Source organism: Larus michahellis, chromosome Z, assembly GCF_964199755.1.
Source record: "Larus michahellis chromosome Z, bLarMic1.1, whole genome shotgun sequence".
NCBI lineage: Eukaryota > Metazoa > Chordata > Aves > Charadriiformes > Laridae > Larus > Larus michahellis.
The window spans coordinates 20442034-20466177 of NC_133930.1; the positions used below are offsets into that span (position 1 = coordinate 20442034).

The following is a 24144-nucleotide window of genomic DNA, read 5'->3' on the forward strand; positions in this document are numbered from 1 at the left end:
TGAGTTTGTTTTTTGGTTTTGTTTATCTTTAATTCTGCTGCCAGCTTTCCTTCATAGCTGATGTACCACTTTTCAGCATGCTAATGAAACATTATCAACATCAAAGTACAGTAATCTGTTCCTGTCTGCCTGTTAAATGTTGAAAAAGTGACAGTCGTTTTGGTGGTTTTGCAAAGCAGGAAACTACAGACTTCTTAAGCTTTGTCAGAAACTTCAATGCCTAGAGCAGGAAGAACTGCTGAGATGCCTAGGAACACGTTCCAAGATACGAACACGCAGTGTTTCTGTTTTGGCTTCACTGTTTGTGAGGAAACTAATTTAACTGAGCACTCTTTTTTTTTTTTTTTTTCTTCACAGTCTGTAGTAATTGATAATCATCTTCCGATTTGTTTAGGTATGACTTAAAAGTGATTTTTTTAACAAGCCATGGTGCAATCAGAACTTATTTCTAATATTCCTTGCTAGTATAGTGACCCCTGGGAAAAGGGGTCCTTCATGAAATGGAACTTGCCTTCCTTCTCCTCTCGGGGCTGTATGTACATGATGACACTGACAGATCTGTGGAATGTCTGCTTGCATGGACAGCTTCTTTTAGAGTTTTAACATGCAGCGTAGTTGTACAGTTTCTCCTCCTTTCCTCCTCAAAAGGTCAAGTAGGTCATTTGTGATTTTCTGTCTGCCAGTTGGAGTGAAACTTACTAATTGAATACATAAAGCATTTTATGGTAATATTGGATGTCCTGACCTTAAGTATTATTTCTCTGCCTCGTCATCCCCCTTCCTAAAGGGGAAAGAAGTTTTCAGGAAAGCTGAGGTAGTAGATTGCATATATTACTAGGAAATGCGGTGTAACTCATGGTAATATGTATTGGAGTCCATAGTTCTCAGCACTGTGAGAATTACTTGGTTTTTGTAGTTTAAATGCAGTTGTATATAATGGCATTTCTGGTTTAAGATTTTTCTGAACATTGAAACAGTAAGATTTCTTACATCATTCTTGTGTGTTAATGCTGATAGTGTGACATGTAATCAAGAACATGCAATGACTTCTACCTAGAGAAATCAAAGATCATCTTAGGATAAACTTAATCAAAGCAAAAATAAGGAAAGCAAAGCCTGTACTTTGTGCACCAATTAATTTTCTTAATACTTGGGAGGGTACCTGAGTTACCCTCCTTTTTCTTTTTGAATTACCTACAGGAGCAGATTTGATGATTACAACTTTTTAAAACTTGCCTCAGGATTTCAAAAGAAAGGGGCAAACTGAAGTGGTGTGTGTGTCTTTGTGGGAATTCTTTAAGTTACTGTATTCCCAGGCCTTCCATTTTTTTGTTTTCTAACAGTGGGTTTTGTTCTCTGACCTACATTTGCACACAAAGGTGGCATATAAATTGCAATAAACAACATGAATTTATCTCTAACATGTATCTAACAACTTTCTGTACTACAGTTAATTTCAGCTGTCTTCTTGCCTTTTTTAGTATTGTGGTGTGCTGAGTAAACATAACTTTTTTTTTTTTTCTTATTCCTTGAGGTCAGCTCAACATCTTTTAAGCATCTCGGGTCATTTCGTGTGATACGCCTTTGGTTTCTAGAGTGCAGTCTACATACAAACCAACAGATGAAAGTTTGCAGCAGATCAAAAATCAATTGGGCAAATTTATGTGGAGGCATCCTCCTTTGATTCCTCCCTGAAGCCACATACTGCTGGCGAATGTGGGGAAGAATCTAGGGGGATGAGTTGCTCACAGGTTGTTCTTGTAGTTTTAATACAGCATGCACAGGTAGTTGCTGTTTGGCATAGGATACTGGGCTAGGTGGACTTCTGGTTTGGTCCTGTAAAGATGCTCTTATGGGGAGATCCTGGGGAGAGACAAACTATGCAGCTGGGAGCCTTGTGAATGCACAGCGTCTGCAGTTGCCTGTAGGGTCTATTCTTATATTTGTCTTCCAGTCATATTGCTATGCTTCCTTTCTGTCCTGAAAATGTAGAGCTTTCTTCCTACCATAAATACAAAACAAAGGAAGTATTTTTTTTGTGAGTAACGTCTTGAACAGGAAAAAAAAAAAGTAGTATTAATTGCTTTCAGAGTGTTAAGCTTTCCAATACATCTAATCTCATGGCTGCAGGTCATGGCTGCTATCTTACTGAGTAAATTCAGGTTGAAGGAGACCAAATTTCAGATCTTGGGGGCTGCAGTGCCTACTTCTGCATCTTCATTTTAATAATAAAATTTACTTTATCCTGGGAACTGTAGTCTCCAGTGTGGTAAATTCCATTGCCGCATGTGGGACATCTCTACTGGAATAAATTTATATCACAGTGTATGTGTACTGTGAAAATGAAAGACCTTACTATTGTATCTTAAAAGACTGACTGAAGCTTGTTCATCAGAAATGCCATCCTTTCTGTTTTCCTGGGAAATTGTTGAAGGACCATGTCATAAATTGTATTGGAGATTAAATCCCGTTCAACAGTCTTCCGTTTTCTCCTGTCCAAGTTTCAAAATGTGTGGTATTGTTTCTTGTGTTGCTTTTTTGGTTTGTTTGGGTTTGTTTTTTTTTTAAGTTGGTTATTTTTTTAAGTCAGACCCACCTCAGTAGGGAAGAATAGAAATGAATAATCGAGGTGGGGAGTAGGAACTCCTCAAACTGACATTGCTGCTGGGAAGATGGTACACAGAACTATTTCAACAGGATACTTACCCAAGTTAGGATAGCTTCTGGCCCCTTCTTCCTCTGTAGTGGCATATATAGCTGTTTATTCAGAGCTTCGGTATTTAAATTACCTAATCTGTTTCTAGGCTTATTATCACTCTAGTTCTAATGTTAGTACTTGATCTAAGAGTATTCTAGCAGCAAATTCAAGATCCTACTTGCATATAAATATTTTATGGACTCTTTGCTATTTGGTTATTATTTTTTAAATACTCAGTGTATTTTTTCATGCTTAAAAGCATCTTAATCAGAAAATTCAGGTGTCTATGGCTGAGATTTAGATCCATAACCAAACTGAAAAACTTAAGTACCCACAGCAGCAGTAACTTGGCTTTTCTTTAATGGATATGGAATGGCAGATGGGGGAGTGATAAGAAATGAAATTTGGATGTTTTGCTGAAGTGGGCTTGCTTTCCGATGAATACTCTGAAAAACTGTTTTAACTTTTTTGCTTTTCATTCCTCATAAATTTTTGAAAGCTGCTCAGTAAAGAAAGAAAAAAGTTGCCTTTTTTACTTTTTCTGTGCTGTCCCATGGGATAAATTTTCAGTAATCTCCCTGAACCTCCAGTTTTACAAATGTTCTGTATGACCTTCAGTTTGATAGCATTCCCTGGGATTAAATTTGGCTTTTTTCAAGACTACATTATAATGCTAAAATAACTTAATATCTCTGTCACATACTGCTAGTAGATTGGAAGGCTTTAGAATTTTGTTGCAGCCTGCCGTGAGCTGATTTATGTTGCAAAACATGCAGTACTTCTGATTTTTCCGGTTTATGATCTAGTTCAATTCTGGCCCATAGAGTAAACTGTATGTGTCCAATTTCCATTTTGCACTATGAGCACAATCTTTAGTTGGAATATTAAAAATAAAATTGTCAGCTTTACTTGTTTTGAGCTTAATTGAATTTCAGCTAATTGAATTTGTATTTTCTAATAAGCTAACTAGGGAAAATGTTGCACCTTGTGTTTATACATGACAGGTTTTAAAAGATTAATTACGCAGGGTTTTTTCTTAATAGCCTAACATTAGTATTTTTCAATAAATTGAATTTTAGGAAGTTTAATTTAAAAATTTCCATCAGGAAGTAGTTATTTTGGACAGAACTGCATCGAAAACAAAGCTTTCAATTGAGTCTTCAGTTTGAAATCTGCTGCATTCATGTAGTAGATAGCTCTATGCCGACAATATATCATCCCTAACACTGCCTCTTCCCTGAAAAGGGGAGCACAGCAGCCTTCCTGAGCCTAAATGCCTGTCACACACTGCTGTGACACAGCTGTGACAGCTTTTTAACAAAAGTTAAGATGAAATATGTTCATTTTATGATGCCTTCATAAATGAGACACTCATACCAGGGACTGACACAGTTTATGTGCTCTTCCCATAGATCCTGTGCAAGATCTTTCTTTAAAAACAAACAAACAAAACAAAACACCAAACCCCCCCCCCACTCCCCCCCCCCCCCCCCAAAAACCAACGCAAACCACTACCACCCCCCCAAAAAAACCCCACAATAAAATAAAACACAAAAATTCCGAGGACAGTGAAACTAAACATCAAAGCTCTGGTACGTCTTCACTTTACAAAAACAAAAGCATGTAGGGATGATTTGAATAAAATCTCTGCTATTCAGGACTGAAGTTTCTCTTGAGCTATTTTAAATAAAATGCAAAAATGTTTGCAATTCCATTGCTGGCTGAATCATACTCGCTAATTCCTAATAATGACTGTTCTTGTTAATCAGGTGGTGGTGGTAGTGACAACTAGGAAGCAGAGGAATATATGCAAAATATTTGTAAACTGGCTTTCCATTATTTCACATGCAGGATGGTAGCACTTGGGCATGTTATTTTTTAGGGAGGCATGCTGAGAAATGTAGGAAAAAATACTACAAGGAAGTGCCTTCAGTTGAGAATATTGTTGGCAATGGATTTCTGTGCTAAAGATTTCAAGGGTCAAATATAAATGAATGAAATGCAGCCGCGTAAGTTATACTACTAGTCTTCAAATCTGCTTAGTGATGGAAGACACCTTGGAAAAAAAAAACAAGTGGATGTTGATATTTGACTCCATTGTTTCTATGATCTAGAACAGGCAGTCCCGAACCAGAGGCCTACCTACACATTTCTCCAGGGTTTATAGCTTAGTTATATGTCATAAATTCCATAAAAATAAGAAGGCCTTTCTGTACAAAGGTATAATTTTAAAATGAAAAATGAAGTCTGCAAAACAAGACCATGCTGTAAATTTGGGCTTGGTAAGAAAGCCTTCTAAAGAAAACTTAATTTCTTCTGATTTTAATTTCAATATGGTTTTGCTTCTTATGTGTAATCATGAAATGTCATCTTCCAGATGGATGATAGGAGGTTTCTCTTTTGTTTATACAACTTTCTCAAACATGTATCATGAGAAGTTTGAGAAAACTGTGGAACTTCTTTACTTTTGTAATTAAGTGGTTGTTCAACTTATCAAAAATGTTTTTAATTACTTTAATTTTGGCACACTGGATAACGTCTACCTTAATTTAAGGTAAAAAAGTATACCTTTATTTTTATTAGTAAAGTTACTGTTACAAAAGCATTAGTACATTCTGTTTTTCTGGTCTCAGGGAAGTAGTACACTTCTTTCACTTCATTGTAAAGCTCAGGTAAGCATTAATGCTTCATGATAGCTTCACCGCACGTTTTATATCAGTTTTTTAAATTAGTTTGTTTGCGTGGGGAGGCAGAGATGAAGCAAGGAAACCTTGTCATTGCTGTGCATGAATATTTAGGCATTGTGAATTTCATGTTGGAGCATATTAGGAATATTCATTAAAGGGCCTTGCTATTACTATTTTAGATATTTTTTTTTTAATGTAAGTTTATTGATAGTGTCAGAATTCCAGAGAATTGTTCCATTATATTTCAGACTTAATTTGTAGAGGGCCAACACAATTGTGGACAGAAGATGGATGTTTGAGGATTGCATTGATGAGCTTACGCAAATAGTCCACAAAAGCCTAGTGTATAGTATTGCAGAACAAACACAGTCTTTGTCTTTTGGGCTATGTGGGAGAGCAGTTTAAAAATCTGGAAGTACGGTTGTATGTTAATGTGTGTTTTTTCCTTTGAAGCCGTGGACTTCACTGAGTGCTGCTGTCTCAGCTGAAGTGATGCTTGAGGGTACTGCACAAATGGTTAATAACTGCTTCCTATCTATACCTTTCAGAGTCCTTTAGCATAGATGAACTGCATGGCAATTCTTAACCAAAATTTCCTTGGTTGCTACTTCATGGCTTGGCGTCTTTCTTCCAGTTCTGCTTTGACCATCTTAGCTGAAAATCATAAGCGGGCCTCAGGCTTATTCTATAAGCTACGTGAAAAATGGTCTGAGTAGTTGAAGGTCATATGTGATTGAAGAAAAATTGATTATCACTGGTCTTAAGTGGTAACTGATATCTTAACTGGTCAACAACATACAGGAATGTATGTATTTCTGATGAAGTAAGAAGTTTAAATGGGCAGATAGTTTAAAAGAAGGATCGGACATCGTGTACTTGTAAGGTACTAAATATTTATTCAACTTCTGATCATTGTCAGTATTAAATGTTCATAACAAGTCCCCGAATAGAGCCAAAATCAAATTTTAAGCGCATCGTTGTAATTCCATTTCTGGAAATGTGTGAGAGGGCTCCATCTTTGTCATTGAAAACAGGTCTCCTCTGCCTGAAGTATATGTATATCTCTATATTTCTGTGCTCCAGATAAGTATCATACAGATATACTTGGCATGCATCCCACTGAAAATTTGGTGGTTATCTTATAACCAATGCTGTTGAATACAGTTCTCTCAATAAGCAAGAAAATGCATTTTTTTGGTAATCATACTTACTTTGTAGCTTCAGCAGTGTAAGACTGCTTCTTTTTCTAAGATAGTGGTCGTTCCTTTTTTGTGCTTGTGGGTTAGGATAAACGAAAAAACTTTCTTATAAGTCACTTTAATGTGATACCTGTCTATGGCAATAAGGAAAACTACTTAAATGCTGCTGTTGATATTTTTGAAATAAGAGTTTTTAAAATTTTTGACAGTTTCAATTTTTTGACTTCTTATAGTTTTTTGAACTCCCTTGTATGTGCACAAAATTTCTGATGATTGCCTGTGCTAACTTCTGTTTATAAGTTTCACCACTTTCACAACTGTTTTCTTCCTTACCTTATTCTCTTGGATCAATAAAAAGGTGACACGGGTAAATTTAATTACTCTGATTTTGTTTAACAATAGTATAGAAAAGTTTGAGTTACTATTGTAACTCTTTCCCAGCCAAAACACATACAGTAACCTTAGGGAGGAGATTTCAGAATGGAATTATGAACTGGAATTACTCTCTCATTCAGTTGTGATGATTACTAGAAAGTACATGGAAAGATTGACTCTCCAGTTCTGGAAAAACCTTCCTCCATTCCTCTTTAAAGAGGTTTTTAACAGCAGTAAGAAATGTTTCATCATTCTGCCAAACACAGATACAGTTGGCATGATCTAGAGTTCATTACTTATTTTAAAATATTGCGACTTATTTTCAACTCACTTTGTGGCCTCAAAGTCCTTCGTGAGGTTAGAGACAGATTTGTTCCAACTACCATGTAAGTATATATACCAGAATTTTTCAGTAATGCAATAGTGGGAGATGGGTGACTGTCAGTGTAGATTTGGGATCGTTCCACAGTGTGGTTTATTTTGTCTTGTTGGTCACGTCTCTTAATCTTGCTGTACTTCCTTAGATACAGAATTGCTTTCAGTGTTCAAAGTGGTGCAGTGTCGTAATCAGGACGGTGATGATATTTTACAAATTTTTACAAAACAAAACAATCAACACAGTGATGATACTTTACAAATTTTTACAAAACAATCACTTTACACAGTGATGATATTTTACAAAACAATCACTTTACACAGTCTTGATGGAAAGAAAAAGTTTCTTGTAGCTGGGAAGCATGGGAATCCTAAAAAGTGCTAGCCTTGAATAAAAAATTGCTCTTTAATTTCAAAAATAAATGCAAGAAATGAGAAGTAGCCAAAGCATTTTCTGATAGACTGCTGAAAGGCAGAAGTGAAAGCATCACCTCCCTTGTTCCCCTGTAACATTTTGAATTCAAATCAAGTAAATGCTTTTTTGATGACTTTTTGCAGGAAGTGTAGGTTTGGATTATTTTTATTTTGTTTTTCTCTTACTACTTTCCCTGTAATGATTACTGAAGCTATTGGTCTAGAGAACTCAGGAATGCGGTCCAAGTGAAATGCAGGGAGCTGGCATGTAGAACTGTACGTACTGAGTGCTGGTTTTAGTAAGCAGAGAGATGACACAGTGCTTGATGGCCTACAAAACCTGCTGAAGGTTGTCAGTAGTCCACTGGAAGTCAGTGTCCTAACTGAAATCTGAAGGTCATGAAAGCATCCTTATTCACTGTCGGTGCCTCTATACTCAGACTTGCCGCTTTGTGTCAAATACTGCTATTCTTTCATGAACCTTGACTTAGTAGGACCACATACATCTCACTAGATAAAAATAAATTAATTTTTCTTGTTTCATTTAAGATTTTCATAGACACAGGAAAAACTATATCCAGCTGACCCAAAAGCTCTTACTTCTTACATCCTTCCTCAAATACTGTATAAATGCTTAATACTGCTTCTAGTTGCTGTTGCACAGTATGTCGTGATGAAATTAGACTATTCCTTTTCATATATTAGCACATTTTGCATACATGTAATATCTCTCCATATAATTTCATGCTCATGCATATTCTGTTATTTTTATCTTTTTATGGCATGGTTTGTGAAACTGTTTCTCCCAGTTGCTTGCTTATAGGAGAATATATTATGCCTGGGAGCCTGGGAGGCAGTGACTAAATTGAAACTTGCATGCAAAGCCTTTCTGATCAAATTCTGTTCATGTGGAATGTTGTGTCCTTCCTCAAATCACGGGTGACTCTCTGGAGCTCTTGTAAAGCGATGCTTCTCTAGTGAGAGGCTTTCACACTGCTATGTGAATGTGTCTCCAATTTTTATGTCAATTTTTAAGCAAATACTGAAGATACTCCTTTTCCTTTATCCATGCCTATATCAAAGGGATGTAAGATCACTGCATTTTTACTCTCCCAGTACGTAATTTGTAATTAGTATCAAGAATTACATTTCTAAAGAAGTATGCATTACTATAAATTAAAAACTTGAGTACCTTGTTATAAGCAAGATATGAACACAGCAAAGTTTTTAAATAAAATCTCAGTCAGGAATACACTGAGGACAATAAGAAAAAAATTATTTTTCTTTTTTTTTTTTTTTAATTTACCTCACTAAATATGCCCCCCCCATCAGATAAGATTCCGGCACTTATTTTCTCTTTATACTGTGGATTTTAAAGAAGCCGAAATGAGAGTTGCTGAAACTTGTAACCATTTTTAGCTATATGCTTGCAGAAGTTTTGAATGCCTTTTCCTGTCATTTTTTTTTGTCATGCTAACTTGTTGTTATCTTACAAAAATAAACATTTGTAATAGTAGCTGCCATTGTTAAAGTGGGTGTAGTTACTGTATGCTTGGCCTGTGGCTAGATTAGTTGACAGATATCACTGAAAGGTCTCCATGTTGCACGGGGAGACAGTGCTCTCCTTGTACGGCCCAGAGGGCACTGTTCATGTGCAAGGACATTATGTGTGTGAGAGTTGAGGAACTGAAGAGCCTAAGTCTGGGTCTTCATGGTGAGAGCCAGTTCACCTGTGACTTTCTGCTGATGACAAATATGCTGTCCACTATGCACCTCCCATAAGTGCGTGAAGGGTTCTAATACGTTGCTATAGGGTTGTATTTCTTCACCTAGCAGTTGCATTGAGTAGGCATGCAAGGAATTTTCTACTTTATTTCTGCACCCCAGGAAAGCTTTTTATGCCAGAGCCAGAAATATATGTGGAAATGTTTAGTCGTCTTTGGCTTTTGGAGCAAAATTCAGCATATGTGTGAGTCTTCACAGGACAAGGATGTTTTGGGTGCGTCTCTGAGTGTCAGTGAGTAAGACAGGTCTCTTCTTAACAAGGTTTAGTGCTTATTTAGTACATCTTATTATTCCTATTAATATGATTTTTTTTATTATAAGGTATTAATTCCCAGTGTAACTCAGATTGATAAATATATGGACAAGAAATACGAAAAGAGAAGAAAAAACGAAGTAGAGCATAAGCTTAAAAAAGAGATTAGATCCAAATAACAAAATCAGATACAGATGAGATCCATAAATGAAAAAACAAATTGGGATGATTAGCATACTAGGGTCCTGCTTTATGACTCCTAAGTGCTACTTCAGTGCAACTAGTAGATGACAGTAATAATTTGTTATAACTGTCAGCAGTGTAAGCTAAGAAACAAATATAACCCTGGTGGTGAGAAATAATGATTCTTATTGTGGAAGCATGGCAGTCAAATCATTGTTCAGAAAAGAACAAGAGCAAACCTGTCAGACGTCATTCTGGGTCTCTGGTCTCTTTCTGTAAGGCCAGAGATTGTTGGGTTTTATAATTTTTTTAATTTAGCTTTAAATCATTTAAAGACTTGTTTTCAAAAGAGTATGTTGGGTTCTCCATTTGACTTACATACTATTTACTGCCTAGCCAGTCATTAAGGCTTAAAAATTTTTGAGTATGTTATGTTTCGTCGGTAGAAAGAACATGTTTATAAGCCTGTAATTTTTTATTTGCTTTCTTATGTTGTTTATTTTTATGATAATCTTTTGCTGAGGGAACTTTAAAATTATCTTTCCAGCAGCAATCTTGGAATATTTGGCATGTGTTGATAATTCTGCTGGTTTGAACAGTGCCAGAGTTGTCTAAATTTCCTTTCTTATTTACAACTCCTCCAGAAATTATTTAATAGGTATAGATTGTAGCTTTTGAAATTCTACGTAGCTCACCCCGTCCAAGTTACTTGTTTGTATGATATCATATTTCCAGCATTGTAATTGGAGGTGGAGAATGTAGTATGCAGTTTTATCTGCTTATCCCCATTATCTTAAGCTGATTCAGAGTATAATTTTTTTGTGTATAAAATATCTGATGTTCTTCTCTGTTGGGGCTGGGGGAGTTAAATCGTCTAAAAAATACTTTATCCCGTGCATTATGTGAGGAGATGTTTTACTCTGCTCTGACAGTGATCCAATATGCAATAAGCAATTTCATTTTAAAGTAGGACAGACACTTAACTCAAAGCAGTATGAAAGTTCTCATATCCTAATATATGGACATACAAAAATAATATGCAATGACACCTTTTGTTTTAGGACTTCTATTTTGGGTTTTATCATACTTTTAATCCCATCTTTCTGTTAATGGCTTCAGACTTTCACATCAGAAGGAGCATATCTGTTCTGACCTGATGCTTTCTATGTCTTAGCCAATTGCATTTCACCTAATACCCCTGGTTTTGGGTATGACATGCTTAAAGAATCTGAACCCAAAGGTCAGTTTGGTGCCAAAGAGATTACTGCATACTACAAGTGAAGAATTTGATTCTGTTAAACGGGGAGTTGATTTAAGTGATATATGACCAAGTAAAAACTTGGTCTTACACTTCAGCAAGAGATAGAGGAGGCTTTGGTGGGCTAACCTGGGGGAAAAAAATCCCTTTCTAACACCTGCGGTTGAAATCTTATAACCTGGAGCAGGTGAACTAATCACATAGCTGACTGTCAGTGAGCGCTCATATTCCGGTCTTTTTAATGACATTACTGCTGTTCTTGGAGTGAGGACCAGTAGCATGTTGCAGTGGGATGGAGGCAGGACTTGTGTATTTTCTTCAGTTGCCATAATGTGAACTGGGCATACGAGATTCTGTTCTCTGTTGGGATACTGAAGTTTTTTGTACTAGAATAAACTTACGAATCTTTGCATAACCTGTATTGTAACACTTCAGATATATTAGCCCAAACACATAAAATTATGAAAATAATTAAGCTGCACAATTATTAGCTTTGGGTCTCATGTATCAATATAAATAATCTACTTTCTATAATTTCTATAAATTAACATCAGTAATGGCATAAGCTTCTAGTTTCATAGAGATAAAATACCAAAATCCCTCAGCAAACCTTTTAGTACGGAAGTGAAGAGTCTTGAGAGATCAGGTAATGTAACTGCTATTTTTACATGTTGAAAATACCACAGCATGTGTATACCTTGATGCATCTGAGTTGGTACTGGGAGACTTAATAACAGCAGGAAGGGTTAGAAAGCCTTAGGAGCTTTTGCAATGCTTGTTTCAGATGTCTGATAGCCTTCTTGGGCTTCCTCTCTTCTGCATGTTTTCTACTTCATTAGCTTTGTAGTGAGCTTATGTTGCAAACAGACTGTTATTTCTTGGCTTCTGTTGTAGGATGACTCATTTTCAATGGCTACTGAATACTACCAAAATCTCAACGTATGGTTAGGTGGCTTTAGAGCAAGCAATCCAACCAATGTTTTACATATTCAAAGTAGGCAGATTTGGCTTCATAGGAGCTAGAAAATCCAGGCAGGTAATCTGCCTCTGTAACTTTAGACATATATCTTTGGAGATTTGAGCCTTCATCACTGAGGGGATGATCCTTCTTGACCAGGGCCTGTGAGGTTCCACTGAAGGTGATGGCTCAGCCTGTGGAGTTAGAGCTTTGGCTGCGCATATTGTCCTGTTAGCAGTGAAATATTCTCTTTGACAAATGCACCTTTTGACATACCAGTCTTCAAGAGAGATGCTTGATAAAGTGACTTTACAGGGAGAGAAGATAAGGAAGGCATCAAACTGGGACTAAATATTGATTATTACCAAATTAGTAGAGGTATAGGCTCAGTAGTTCTCATTTTTAGAACCAAATAACAGAATAGTTTTCTTTCATGTTCTCATATTCTGTACAGAAAAATGCTGAAAGAGATAGGATACGTTTTAGCTTCTAAAGCTTGATGTAAAGATGCAGGGGCTGTCACCTGGTGGTGTTTTCCAACAGGGGCTCTCACACTGCAGCCTGGGATCCCCAGGGCAGCAGAGGTTCCACAGGAACCTGCTGGGTGTTATGTTTCTCTGTTTAATTATATCTGGGCACCATTTATGCTGCTTCTGTATTTATATAACATATAAATGTATTTATAGTATACGTTTCAAAGTATAGGTAGAAGATACAAGTTGATTTGAGGTAAATGGGTGTTTCTAATGCAGAATGGTTGTTAGTGATTCATCTAAATGACATAAGAAAGTAGCAATTTTTTAATGTGAGTGAAAGCCAAACAGAGGATTTAGAGTGCCACTCAATATATACTCCTTGTGAGCTTCTGTGGATGGTGTGTTGGTGAAATGAAGAGAGCCTACGTTATACTGAAGGGAAGATGGGGGAGAGCTATTGGAGAAGCTGAGGCAGCTATGAAAAAGAAACATAATTGTTTTCCCTTTTGTGTTTGTCAGGTACTCTTAACAGAAGAATAGAACTTAAATTCACACTTATAACATTTTGCTAAAATCTCTGTAACTGTTTTAGGAAGCCAGATTCATTAGTCTCTGAAGCAGTGTGTTCAATGCTGTCTTTAAGTGGCAGTTGCTGCCACTTAGTACCAGGTTAAGAAAATTCCTTGTTAAGTTTTTCATGTTAATAGAATGTGCCATACACGGTCTTTTGCTTTGTTAGGATGGACACAAATGGTTAGATGACAGAAATTGTCTCAAACACTAATAGCTGGCCTTCTCAATTCAAGGAATGGCTAGCTCTTTTTCACACTGCTCTGCACTGAGCGCTGCTCCTAGCATGCTTCCAAGCCAGCTGACTAGCCCAGCGTTCTTGGGACCTGCTGAGTTTTGGGTTGCAGGTAGCTGGGTGCTCATATTCTTAATTCTTGCTTAAGTTCCCCAAAATGAGCTTTGTACATCCCATCTAAGCTCGCCCCCAGTATTGATTGTCACCATATATAGCATTTGCACTGAGCAGAATATATAATTTCTCCCATATTTGTTCCTTCTCATTTGGTGCTTTTCCATCAAGCCCTGGGCTCTTCTCCTCACAACCTGTTGTTAAATGCATTGATTGTTCTGGTAGAGCTGCTGTGTGACCGGTTTTGTTCATGAATGTTTTCTATGGTCATACCTGGTTTGACCACTGGTGGTATGCAAGTTACCTTTGCTAATTTGATTCACACAAATGTAAAAAAAAACAAAACAGAAAAACTTTTTTTCCTCCTTATGACTGGGTATTTGTGGATATAGCAGACAAAGCTTCCCTCCTGTTGGCGAATTGACTCTTTCCTATTTCAGAATTTGCCTTTTTTCCATTTTCCAGCTGCTAATAAAATACGGTCCAGTGTGGCTACTGGATAAAGCTGTTTGCCTAAATAAGACAGCAGAGAAGCCAAGACATCTAACTGTTTCTAAACATTGAGAAGCACAGGAAAATTAACGGGAGCTATGATTCAGCTTTCGTATAAAATTGTATGTACTTTGTAAGAAAAATTCCTGAGAGAATTAAATTCACTGAGCTATTAAGAAGTAAATCTTGCATGTGTATTTCACAATAGTTTGCTGAATAACACCTGTATTGCATACCTTGTTTTAAAATACTGAATCATTGATCCATAGAGAACAAGTTGTTAATAATCTAACCATTCAGTTACTGTTTGCAAGTCTTCAAAATTAAGACACAGAAACAAAAGATAATGTTTTGCCTTCCCTGTTGCACAAGATGTTGCAGTAGACTGTTTCCATGCATTACATTAATCTTACTGTATTTAGTTTTATAGTTCATGAAGCAAATAATCCAAAGTGAATAATGCAATTAATGTGCAGACCACTGAGTTTATGCATTAAAAAATGGTAGTCATCACACTGTAGAGCTTGCTCAGTACTTTAGAATTACCATTTAGATCCATTTCTTTGGAATTTATTGACTAATAATATAGGAGCTGGTTTAAAACTACTATAAAACAATTTAAAAGATCCTTAATGCTGCCTTTTTGGGGGCCAAAGTTTAAAATATATTTGGAAAAAAAACCTTGTGTATTTTTTCGCTTGATTCATGAAAAGCTGAAAAGAGCAAAATGCTCTCTTCCTGATGAAGCAGAGGGATGGGTTGTTGAGAAATCTCAATCTCCCTGGTCCAAGCTAGCACATCCTCTAAGGTTTGTTTTTCAGCCTACTCCTTAGCTTCATCACTGCTGTTCAAATAAAGCACCACCTGGCAGTCATTTAAGCACGTTGTTACCTTGACTCACAAACAGGTTTTGCTGTATGAAGATCAGAATGCTATGTACCCTGCAGGATAAACTCCTTGGTGGAATATGCTCTGGACTTATTGTTTTTATTTTGTGATGAGGTACAGTGATATGGAGACTGGCAACCTAGCCATTGTCATGTAGGAATACTTCAGCTTGCCTGGAATGGATGAGGAGGTTTGCTTTAGATTAAAAAAAATAATTCAAAAACCCTGCAGGTTTAGGGCCACAAAAGGAGGATGTCCTGCCATATGCAGGAGCTTTGTGCAGTCACAGGAGAAACATTTTTTCCACAGACCCAACAGTATAAGAATATTTGATAAATATTTTAGCCAAGCTTGAGTTAAAATATGAAGTTTTCTTGAGCACTTCAGAAACTATGCGTTCTCTCACTCTCTGTCTCTCTCCATACATATATATATAATACTTAAATTCTGCAAAAAGATAAGTGTAGTTTACCAAGCAAAAAACTGTCAGACTCAGTTAGTCTTTCCCACCTGCATGGAGGAAAAGCACAAGAGTTCTTTGTGCAGGCGAGAGTAGATCGCCTTAGCTGTCACATGAGAGGAAGATACTTGCTTCTGCTTTTTAGAGAACAAGCACAGATTGTGAAGCCTCTACTGTTGTATTACATTGTTCATGAATTCGAGTCCAAGGGCCTCTAAAAGACTTTTTTTATATCAGTTGGGAAGTTAATCATGGTTATATGAACAAATGAAATACTGTGTCATTCTTTCACTGCTGGGATAGTGTTTTCTGTCTTGTATACAAAGTATTCGTGCAACTGAGATGGTTCATGCTATGGAATAACTAATACAAAAAACAGAGTAACTCTATATTTTTAACTTGCACCTATATTATTTCAGAGCTGTACTGCTCTTATGCAAAGATTTTTGTCTTTGAACTGTTTTTTTTTTTGACTGAGGTAAAAATGTAAAGTTAACCCTTTTTACACAATAGTTTTTCCCCTGTTTTAAACTTCTAGGCACATTCTCTGTTTGGACTCTACCTGCTGCTATAATACCTTTGTTTTTCATGAATTATCACCCTTTTTTTTTTTTTCCCTCTGTTTCTAGAAAGCAATAGTGTGGAATTCAATGCTGGGACAAAAATAATTTTTATGTCACTTGCATTAGTTTTGAAGTTAAGCAAGCATTAATGCTTAACCCCTGAAAAAACTCTCATTCTTAGGTGGATTGCGTTTCTATTTATAAATATGTTAAAGTCTTTAATCACTAGACAGTTCTGAGTGTCTAAAATTGGTTATTAACAGTAGGTTTAGATGTTGCTTGAAAGAAAATGGATTTTGTTTACAGTATCCATCTGCTCATTACATTTCATCACTGAACAGGAAGAGTTATTTCCTGCCTCAGAATACTTTGTTTCCTTTGTCTTTACAATGAGAAAAAAAAACAAAACAAAACAGGAGTGCTCCTGACCAGCAAAAACTTCTCATTTTTCTAAGCGGGGTTTGTGGTAAATGAACCTTAGTACTACAATGCTGATGAAGATAGGAATTTTAATTTTAACATCATCTTATTGCAATGAATGTTACAGGGAACAAGTTGTAGGTCATCATACAGTTCATAAATGTAGTTTTAACTGCACAGCTAAATGTTTTAGAAGCTGAAGACTGCATGCGTGAAAGCAGTGGTTGTAACAAAATTATTATATAGCCTTGTTGTTCACTTTACGTTGTGATTTTACTTTTGAGATACAATGTCATTCTGACAGTTGACTTAATCAGGCTTGCTTATTTTTAAAGACGGTTAACTCCAAGAAGATGGGTGGGGATCGTGTGCTGCTGCTTAGGAATGTGGTTTTCTTGGTGATTTAGCAGATAGTTCAACAGAATCAGGAAATCTTCCAGACTGTTCATACTTGGTTTTCAGTGTCTGACAGTATCTTTTGCTTTTTTGTTGTTGCCAGCAATCACAAGCAACTACGTTGCTGTAGGTCAAAACAGTATAAGCCCAGATGGATTGCACTTTCATTTTACAGATACAAACTTGCTGTGAGTTTTGCTATAATTACAGCTGACTTGAAGAGCTTTTGAGTCATAAGTCACTCAGAAAGCAGATCTCAAGGCCACTAGCCTTACTTTCATGACTTCTGTGTCTAGTTTAAACATACTTACTGTGTATTAGTTTACAAGTCCTCTTTTTGAGGCACTACATACACAATTTCATGCTTCTGCTTCCTATGAAGATGGAAAACTTTACAAAATGAATATAAGTTAATGGTTAAATTGTTTTAAAATAGAAATTGCAAGCTTTGAATGCCATGAACCATCACAACACTTATGAAACCTTTGGTGAATGACATGACATATAGGGTAATTTTTGTATTGGTCTGATATTTGCCAAGATCATCCTTTTTTTACTGGATGTCCAATGTTACTAGCAGCACACACATCTTAAAGAAATAGTCCTCAGAGCAGGTATGCTGCAAATGGCAGACTAGCAAATTAGTTATAACTCTTAAAAGGCTTGCTGCAGTCAGTTGAAAGTACTGTCTTAGCAGCTATGTTGTAAGGAGAGGGAGAATAGGATGGCAAAAAGTTTAAGAATGCTGTGGTTTTGTACTTTAACTAAAATTAATTGTGTTTATGACTTTTTTTTTTTTGCTGTAGTCGTGATATGGAGAATAAAGAAACTCCCAGGGGATTGCAGAAGATGGATGACCGCCCAGAAGAGCGCATGATCAGGGAGAAGCTCAAGGCAACGTGTATGCCAGCGTGGAAGCATGAATGGCTGGAAAGAAGAAGCAGGAGAGGCCCTGTGGTAAGTGGCACTGATGGACGGGCAGTATCTGTAACAGCTGTTACAAATAAAAATCCCTTAAACTTCTTTCTACTAGAAATGTCTCTTTCTTAACAATCTGCATACTCTTAATCATGGTCATGCTGTTCTTTTTTTTTTTTATGAGCTGTTTAACAGGAAACTGTGGCTGACTTTCTGAAATGTATGCATTTGCTAAGCTTTATTTTTAAGAAAAAGGCATATAGCTATGCTGCTGATTTGTGTTGTATAAAATAATACTGTGACAACACTGCCCTCTAATGTCAACAACAGAAGTAGCTCCTGTTCATTAGGTAAAAACTGAAGTTTGAGTGCAAATCTGCACCATAGTGCTTTGTACTTATGTGATTCTTATGGGTTTCATGACTTCACTTTTCCTTAGTTTGAAAATGTTAACGTTTTCTATGTATTGTAACAGAAGTGTATGGAATTTTTGCTATATGAAAAAATAAACTGCAATCTTAATAGAACTAGAATAAAACAAAGCTGAGTAACTTCACACAAGTCTCAACTCTGCTAAACTTTGAATGCCAGAGTATTCTGTTAGCCTTTTGGGTAATGCTTTTGTATAAACGGCTCAGAAGCAGCTTTAAGAATTTGTGAGCAGGTCAAACCCGAAGCTTATTAAGCATAGTTACAATTCTATTCAGTAATAGCCAGTAGTTACCTCTAAGGGTGGTTGCATCGGTCGATGTACGCCCATGTATGCCTTGGTGGGAGTGCTAATTTAAAGCTAAGATCATCTGATGCAGTAAACAAGTCTTTGGGGACAGCTTTTCTAGAATAGAAACAAGAGGGTTCTGTTGGTAACTTTCTGTCATGAGAAAGAACATTGAAAATACTTACAAGTGCACCAGAAAGGCAATACTTCAAAGGGCCAAATAACATAAAATAATTCTTACTTTAAAAATTTTTAAATGCATCTTGGTTACTGCATAGCTTGAAATTATTTCCCTGCTCAGCCCACTTCCATTGAGGTTTCTGGGTTTTTTAATACAACTCAGTGCTTCGGATTCTCAATTACTACCATTTTACATCTTAAATGTTTTCAAGCACTAGCAGCTGGTAGCTGTAACTTGTCCATAGGCACATGAATTTGCATTCTGACCTTTCAGGAACGAAAAAGCATTTCAGTAATCAGTAGGAGGAAAAAAAAGATTGCACTGTTTTTTATACTTTTCCTTTATCCTATTCACTTTCATAATCAGATAGCCATAAATTTTAAACACAATAGCAACAAAGGCTTCTGAAAAGTTCAGGTTTGCAATACATTAAATAGGCTGACTTCTTAAAGTAAAATGAACGGAGCTTGGATCAAGGCTGTAAATGCAGATTTTTCTTCTCTTAGGCAGTGCCTAACTGCTAGACCACAACCACCTCATTGTCCACTTCTCCCTGTAGCCTGCTGAAACAGAAATGCATTTCTGGATAGTGGAATAGCTTCAGCTGGATGAGTTAAAGCTTCAGCTTAAAATAGCATTTGACCTTGTGGATGCAGTCCAAGTCATTAGGTAGAAAAGCACTGAGTCTGGATGTCTCTTCCTCCTCATACCCTGAGCAGGGAAAGCCCCTTCCTTTTTTTTTTTTTTTTTTTTTTTGCCTTAATCAGAGACCTCTGAACTTTCTAGGAGAGGTCTGCTCAGTTAATCCAAAGTGTTACTTGGAGCTTCCTTCCAGCTTCTAGTCAAGCCTCTAAGACATGGAGAAATGTAGAACTAAAACTGAATCTGCCTGCTATGACTGCTTTTAATTTGATTCCCAGGGGGCCTTACTTTTCTCATGCATTATGTGGGCCTGAAAGGCAGGCAGCTGAAAGTTGTCTTGAAACATTCCGTACCTCAGTGTCAAAATTCAGTGTTCAAGCAACAAAGCACTGTATTGGAAGTGTATATACTCTGCTCGAGCACATGTGTCTATTCATGTTGCGCAGCACTGTGCACATTGATGAGCTCAGATACCAAATGTGGTGTAGCGGTTTTACTTGTATGGCAGGCAGAAAACCCAGCTGTGGTTCTTGTAGGGTGCAGCACACCTTCATTTTGCTGCATTGTCTCCAGATTTAAACTAATTTTTGCTTTGCAACAAGTGTTGTGCTGTAGATATAGTAACTGTAGTATTTCTCAACTGATACTTACTGTATATAATAGATGGATCCAACGTTATAGCTCTAAATAAACGGGCAGTACCTGCAGGAAAGAAAAAAGATATTTTGGCTCCTACTGTCCCAATGGGGGAACTGCTGCCCTTTGAGATACCATGAATGACAAGTACAGAAGTACTTTGGGAATCAAATTAGTTGCTGCCACAACTAACATAAGCAGCACAGGTGGACAGGAAAAAAAGGTTATTTCTCTTGTGTTGCGTATAGATTAACAGAATAACTCCTATTAGATGTTAATATTAGGACCTAGGGAATATGCAAAATTCGGATGTCTGGATAATGGCTTAACTATATAATGCTAGCAAAACAAGTTTTGATTAATTTGTTCTGCTTTATTGTAAAACGATCAATTCATAATTCTAACACATGGTTTAATTCCTGCAAGGTGGTGAAACCTATTCCCGCAAAAGTAGATGGATCAGAAATGAACAAACTCTGTCTGGAACCTCAAGCTGAAGGACAAAGCACTGCTTCTTCACTGACACAGAAAGGAAGACGTAGTCCTTCTCCTAGTAGCTCCTCTTCATCATCTTCTAGGACGGTTAAATCTGAATCACCGGGTGTTAGAAGAAAAAGAGTATCTCCAGTGCCTGTAAGTTGCAAGCTATGATGTAATTTTAGTATGGCTAGATTCTCCAATCTTCTGGTTATAGAGGCAATTAATCCTCCCTGTGTAGGGCAATATGCTGATACAAAAGGGGTTACGACAGGATATCACTTGAATGAGATATGCGTTTCTCATGTGTGGAACTTTATTCTCTGCTCTTAGGTATGTGTTTCCTTTTACTTCAGTCCTGCTTTAAGTTTTTATTTCTAGGAAATAAATGAAGAAATATAGATACTCAGTTGTGGAGACAGGTATGTTCTCCTAGCTTGATTTGCACAAAAATGGTGCTAGTAGTTTGGGTTTTTCCTGTGGTTTTGCATGTAAATTCTCCAAGTAGGTATCTTCTGTTGGGGATAGGATTGTTGACCAGATTAAGATTCCTGCAGAAAAGCATTACTGGTATGCTCTTTGTGATCTGCTATTCCAGAACTGATCTTCATGTACTGATTAGGAAAGATTCAGGTATGTGCATTGTTAGAAAACTAAATTCTCTATCATTACACTTGAGAAGATGCGGAACAGAATGTTTTGAGCAATAGTAGTGTAATATTTTGAGCAATAGTATCTAACAGGTTTGCTAGTTATAAAAATGCTCATCCACAGTTAAGCTTCAGTTGACTTGTCTACAACTTCACAGTCAATTAGAATCATAGAATAGGTTGGGTTGGGAGGGACCTTTGAAGGTCATCTAGTCCAACCTCCCCTTCAGGGACGTCTTCAACTAGATCAGGTTGCTTAGAGCCCCATCCAACCTGACCCTGAACACCTCCGGGGATGGGGCATCTACCACCTCTGTGGGCAACCCACGCCAGCATTTCATCACCTTCGTTGTAAAAAATGTTGTCCCTATATCTAGTCTAAATTTGCCTCTTTTAGCTTGAAAGCCACTACCCCTTACTACCCCTTGTCCTGTTGCAGCTGACCCTGCTGCAAAGTTTGTCACCATCTTTCCTGTAGGCTCCCTTTAAGTACTGAAAGGCCACAATAAGGTCTCCCCAGAGCCTCTTCTTCTTCAGGCTGAACATCCCCAACTCTCTCAGCTTGTCCTCGTAGGAGAGGTGCTCCAGCCCTCTGATCATTTTTGTGGCCCTCCTCTGGACCTGCTCCAGAAGGTCCATGTCTTTCCTCTGCTGTGGGCTCCAGAGCTGGATGCAGTACTCCAGGTGGGGTCACCTCCCTTGACCTGCTGGCCACAGTTCTTTTGATGCAGCCCACTGTACGGTTGGCTTTCTGGTCTGTGAGCACACATTGCCGACTCACGTCCAGCTTTTCATCCACTAGTACCTCCAAGTCCTTCACAGCAAGGCTGCTCTCAATGCCTTCATCCCTCAGCTTGTATTGATACTGGGGGGTTGCCCCAACCCACGTGCAGGACCTTGCATTTGGTCTTGATGAACCTCATGAAGTTCACAGAGGCCCACTTCTCAAGCCTGTCCAGGTCCTTCTGGATGGCATCCCGTCCCTCAGGTGTGTCAACCGCACCACTCTGCTTGGTGTTGTCTGCAAACTTGCTGAAGGTGCACTTGACCCCACTGTCACAGATCAATGTCATTGATGAAGATTCTGAACATTACTGGTCCCAATAGAGAGCCCTGAGGGACACCACTTGCCACTGATCTCCATCTGAACACTGAGCCCTTGACCACTACTTTCTGGATGCGACCATCCAGCCAGCTCCTCACCCACTGAACCGCCCACCCATCAAATCCATATCTCTCCAATTTAGCCAGCAAGATGTTGCAGGGAACCATGTCAAAGGCCTTACAGAACTCCAGACAGACAACATCCGTAGCTCTTCCCTTGTCCACTGATGTAGTCACTCCACCACAGAAGGCCATCAGGTTGGTCAGGCAGGACTTGCCCTTGGTGAAGCCATGCTGGTTGTCTCAAATCTGCTCCCTGTCCTCCATCTGCCTCAGCGTAGCTTCTAAGAGGATCTGTTCCATGATCTTCCCAAGCACAGAGGTGAGGCTGACAGGGCGGTAGTTCCCAGAGTCCTCCATCCTACCCTTTTTAAAAATGGGTGCAATGTTTCCCTTTTTCCAGTCACTGAGGACTTCATCTGACTGCCATGACTTTTCAAATATCATGGAGAGTGGCTTGGCAACTGCATCAGCCATTAGAGTAAGAATAAGATCTATTGCTTTTATTGTCCCATTGCTCTAAACAAAATTTCCAGTATAAATTAAAATGTGTACTGCCATTTCTGTCAACTAGGGACGAATATCACAAGTTACAGCACAGCGCCTTTCCTCTTGACAAGAGAAATTTAAAGATTAAAAAGAAAAAACCAAAACCAAACCACAACAACCCACCAAACTATCTAATTTAGCCTTCGATCCATTTTTACTTGATTGTTTTTCTTTGTTTTATATTAACCTCTCACATGAAAAATTTTAGGAGTTCACGCTATCTTTTACTTAACTGATGCCAGTGAGTCAATTGTAACCTGCATAATAACATAAAACTCAAAGTGGATATAAATCAAAGCAGAATATTTTAAATTAGAGAGGGCCATTAATGCATCTCATAACGTTAGAAATGTGAAGAATTTAAATCAAGACAATTTTAATAAAAGGTTTGGGCCATTGAATTTTTCATCATGGGGAAACAAACAAAAAAACCCCTATCCTAAGCTGAAAGTTGCTTTAGTTATGCAAAGGACAGGAAGCTGTATCCTTCTCTTTGGAATTTCTTAAACTTTGTTCTTCGTTGACCGTATATTCCCTTTTATGACAGTAGTCATAATATTTCTTCTAATTATATTAGAGTTATAAACTTATATAATAATTTCCTGCATTGAATCACAAGTCTGATTATCTTCTGATTGAATTATACTTGATAACTCAGTAGTAATATGGTAAGGCAACCAATGAAGACTTCAAAATAGAAGCAATTTAAAAGACTGCTTTTCTTTCATAAAGTCAGACAAAATTTCAGTTAAAAAAAATTTCAGTTTTTCTTCTGCCCTTGACTTTTGGGCATGGAAGAAAAGTAATCCTTTAAAAGTCATAGAGTCTAAGCAGGCTGTAGTATCAGGTTTGGGGGACTCTCTTGTTCTATGTTGTTTGGAAGAAAAAACAAACAAACAAAAAATCCCAAACAACCCCACTTAATTAAACTTACTGTTGTCTTGGAAATGCTTATGATGAAACTGCTTATGTAGTTTCAGAGTGGACGAATAACACCACCTCGACGAGCCCCATCTCCAGATGGCTTCTCTCCATACAGCCCTGAGGAAACAAATCGTCGTGTCAACAAAGTTATGCGAGCCAGGCTGTACTTGCTGCAGCAGATAGGACCCAACTCTTTCTTAATTGGAGGAGACAGCCCTGATAATAAATACAGAGTGTTTATTGGGCCTCAGGTAGAGAACATTTTTGTGTTGTCTGTACCTTTTATTAATTTATATTTGATTTTAGAAAACTGTTCAAAACCAAATTAGATCAAGTTAGTCGTTATCCATGATAACGGTTCTATAAAGTAATGTTTAAAAGTTGTAATTTGTGTTCATATAATATAATTATCAGCTTGTATTTTGTTAAATATGTAGCAACTATATTAGTTTTGTCTAAAGTTTCTCTTAAAAAAAAAAAAAAGAC

General features: G+C 37.4%; 1 protein-coding gene across 3 annotated transcripts in view; it reads left to right on the forward strand.

The window, feature by feature from the left end:
- Positions 1-24144, forward strand: part of MAP3K1 (mitogen-activated protein kinase kinase kinase 1) — a 62097-nt gene that overhangs the window by 19628 nt on the left and 18325 nt on the right. For all 3 annotated transcript variants that reach the window (XM_074570237.1, XM_074570238.1, XM_074570236.1), the window contains exons 2-4: positions 17606-17756; positions 20321-20527; positions 23709-23909. In XM_074570237.1, coding sequence (XP_074426338.1) covers positions 17606-17756; positions 20321-20527; positions 23709-23909 — 559 coding nt within the window. The remainder of the gene's footprint in view (positions 1-17605; positions 17757-20320; positions 20528-23708; positions 23910-24144) is intronic.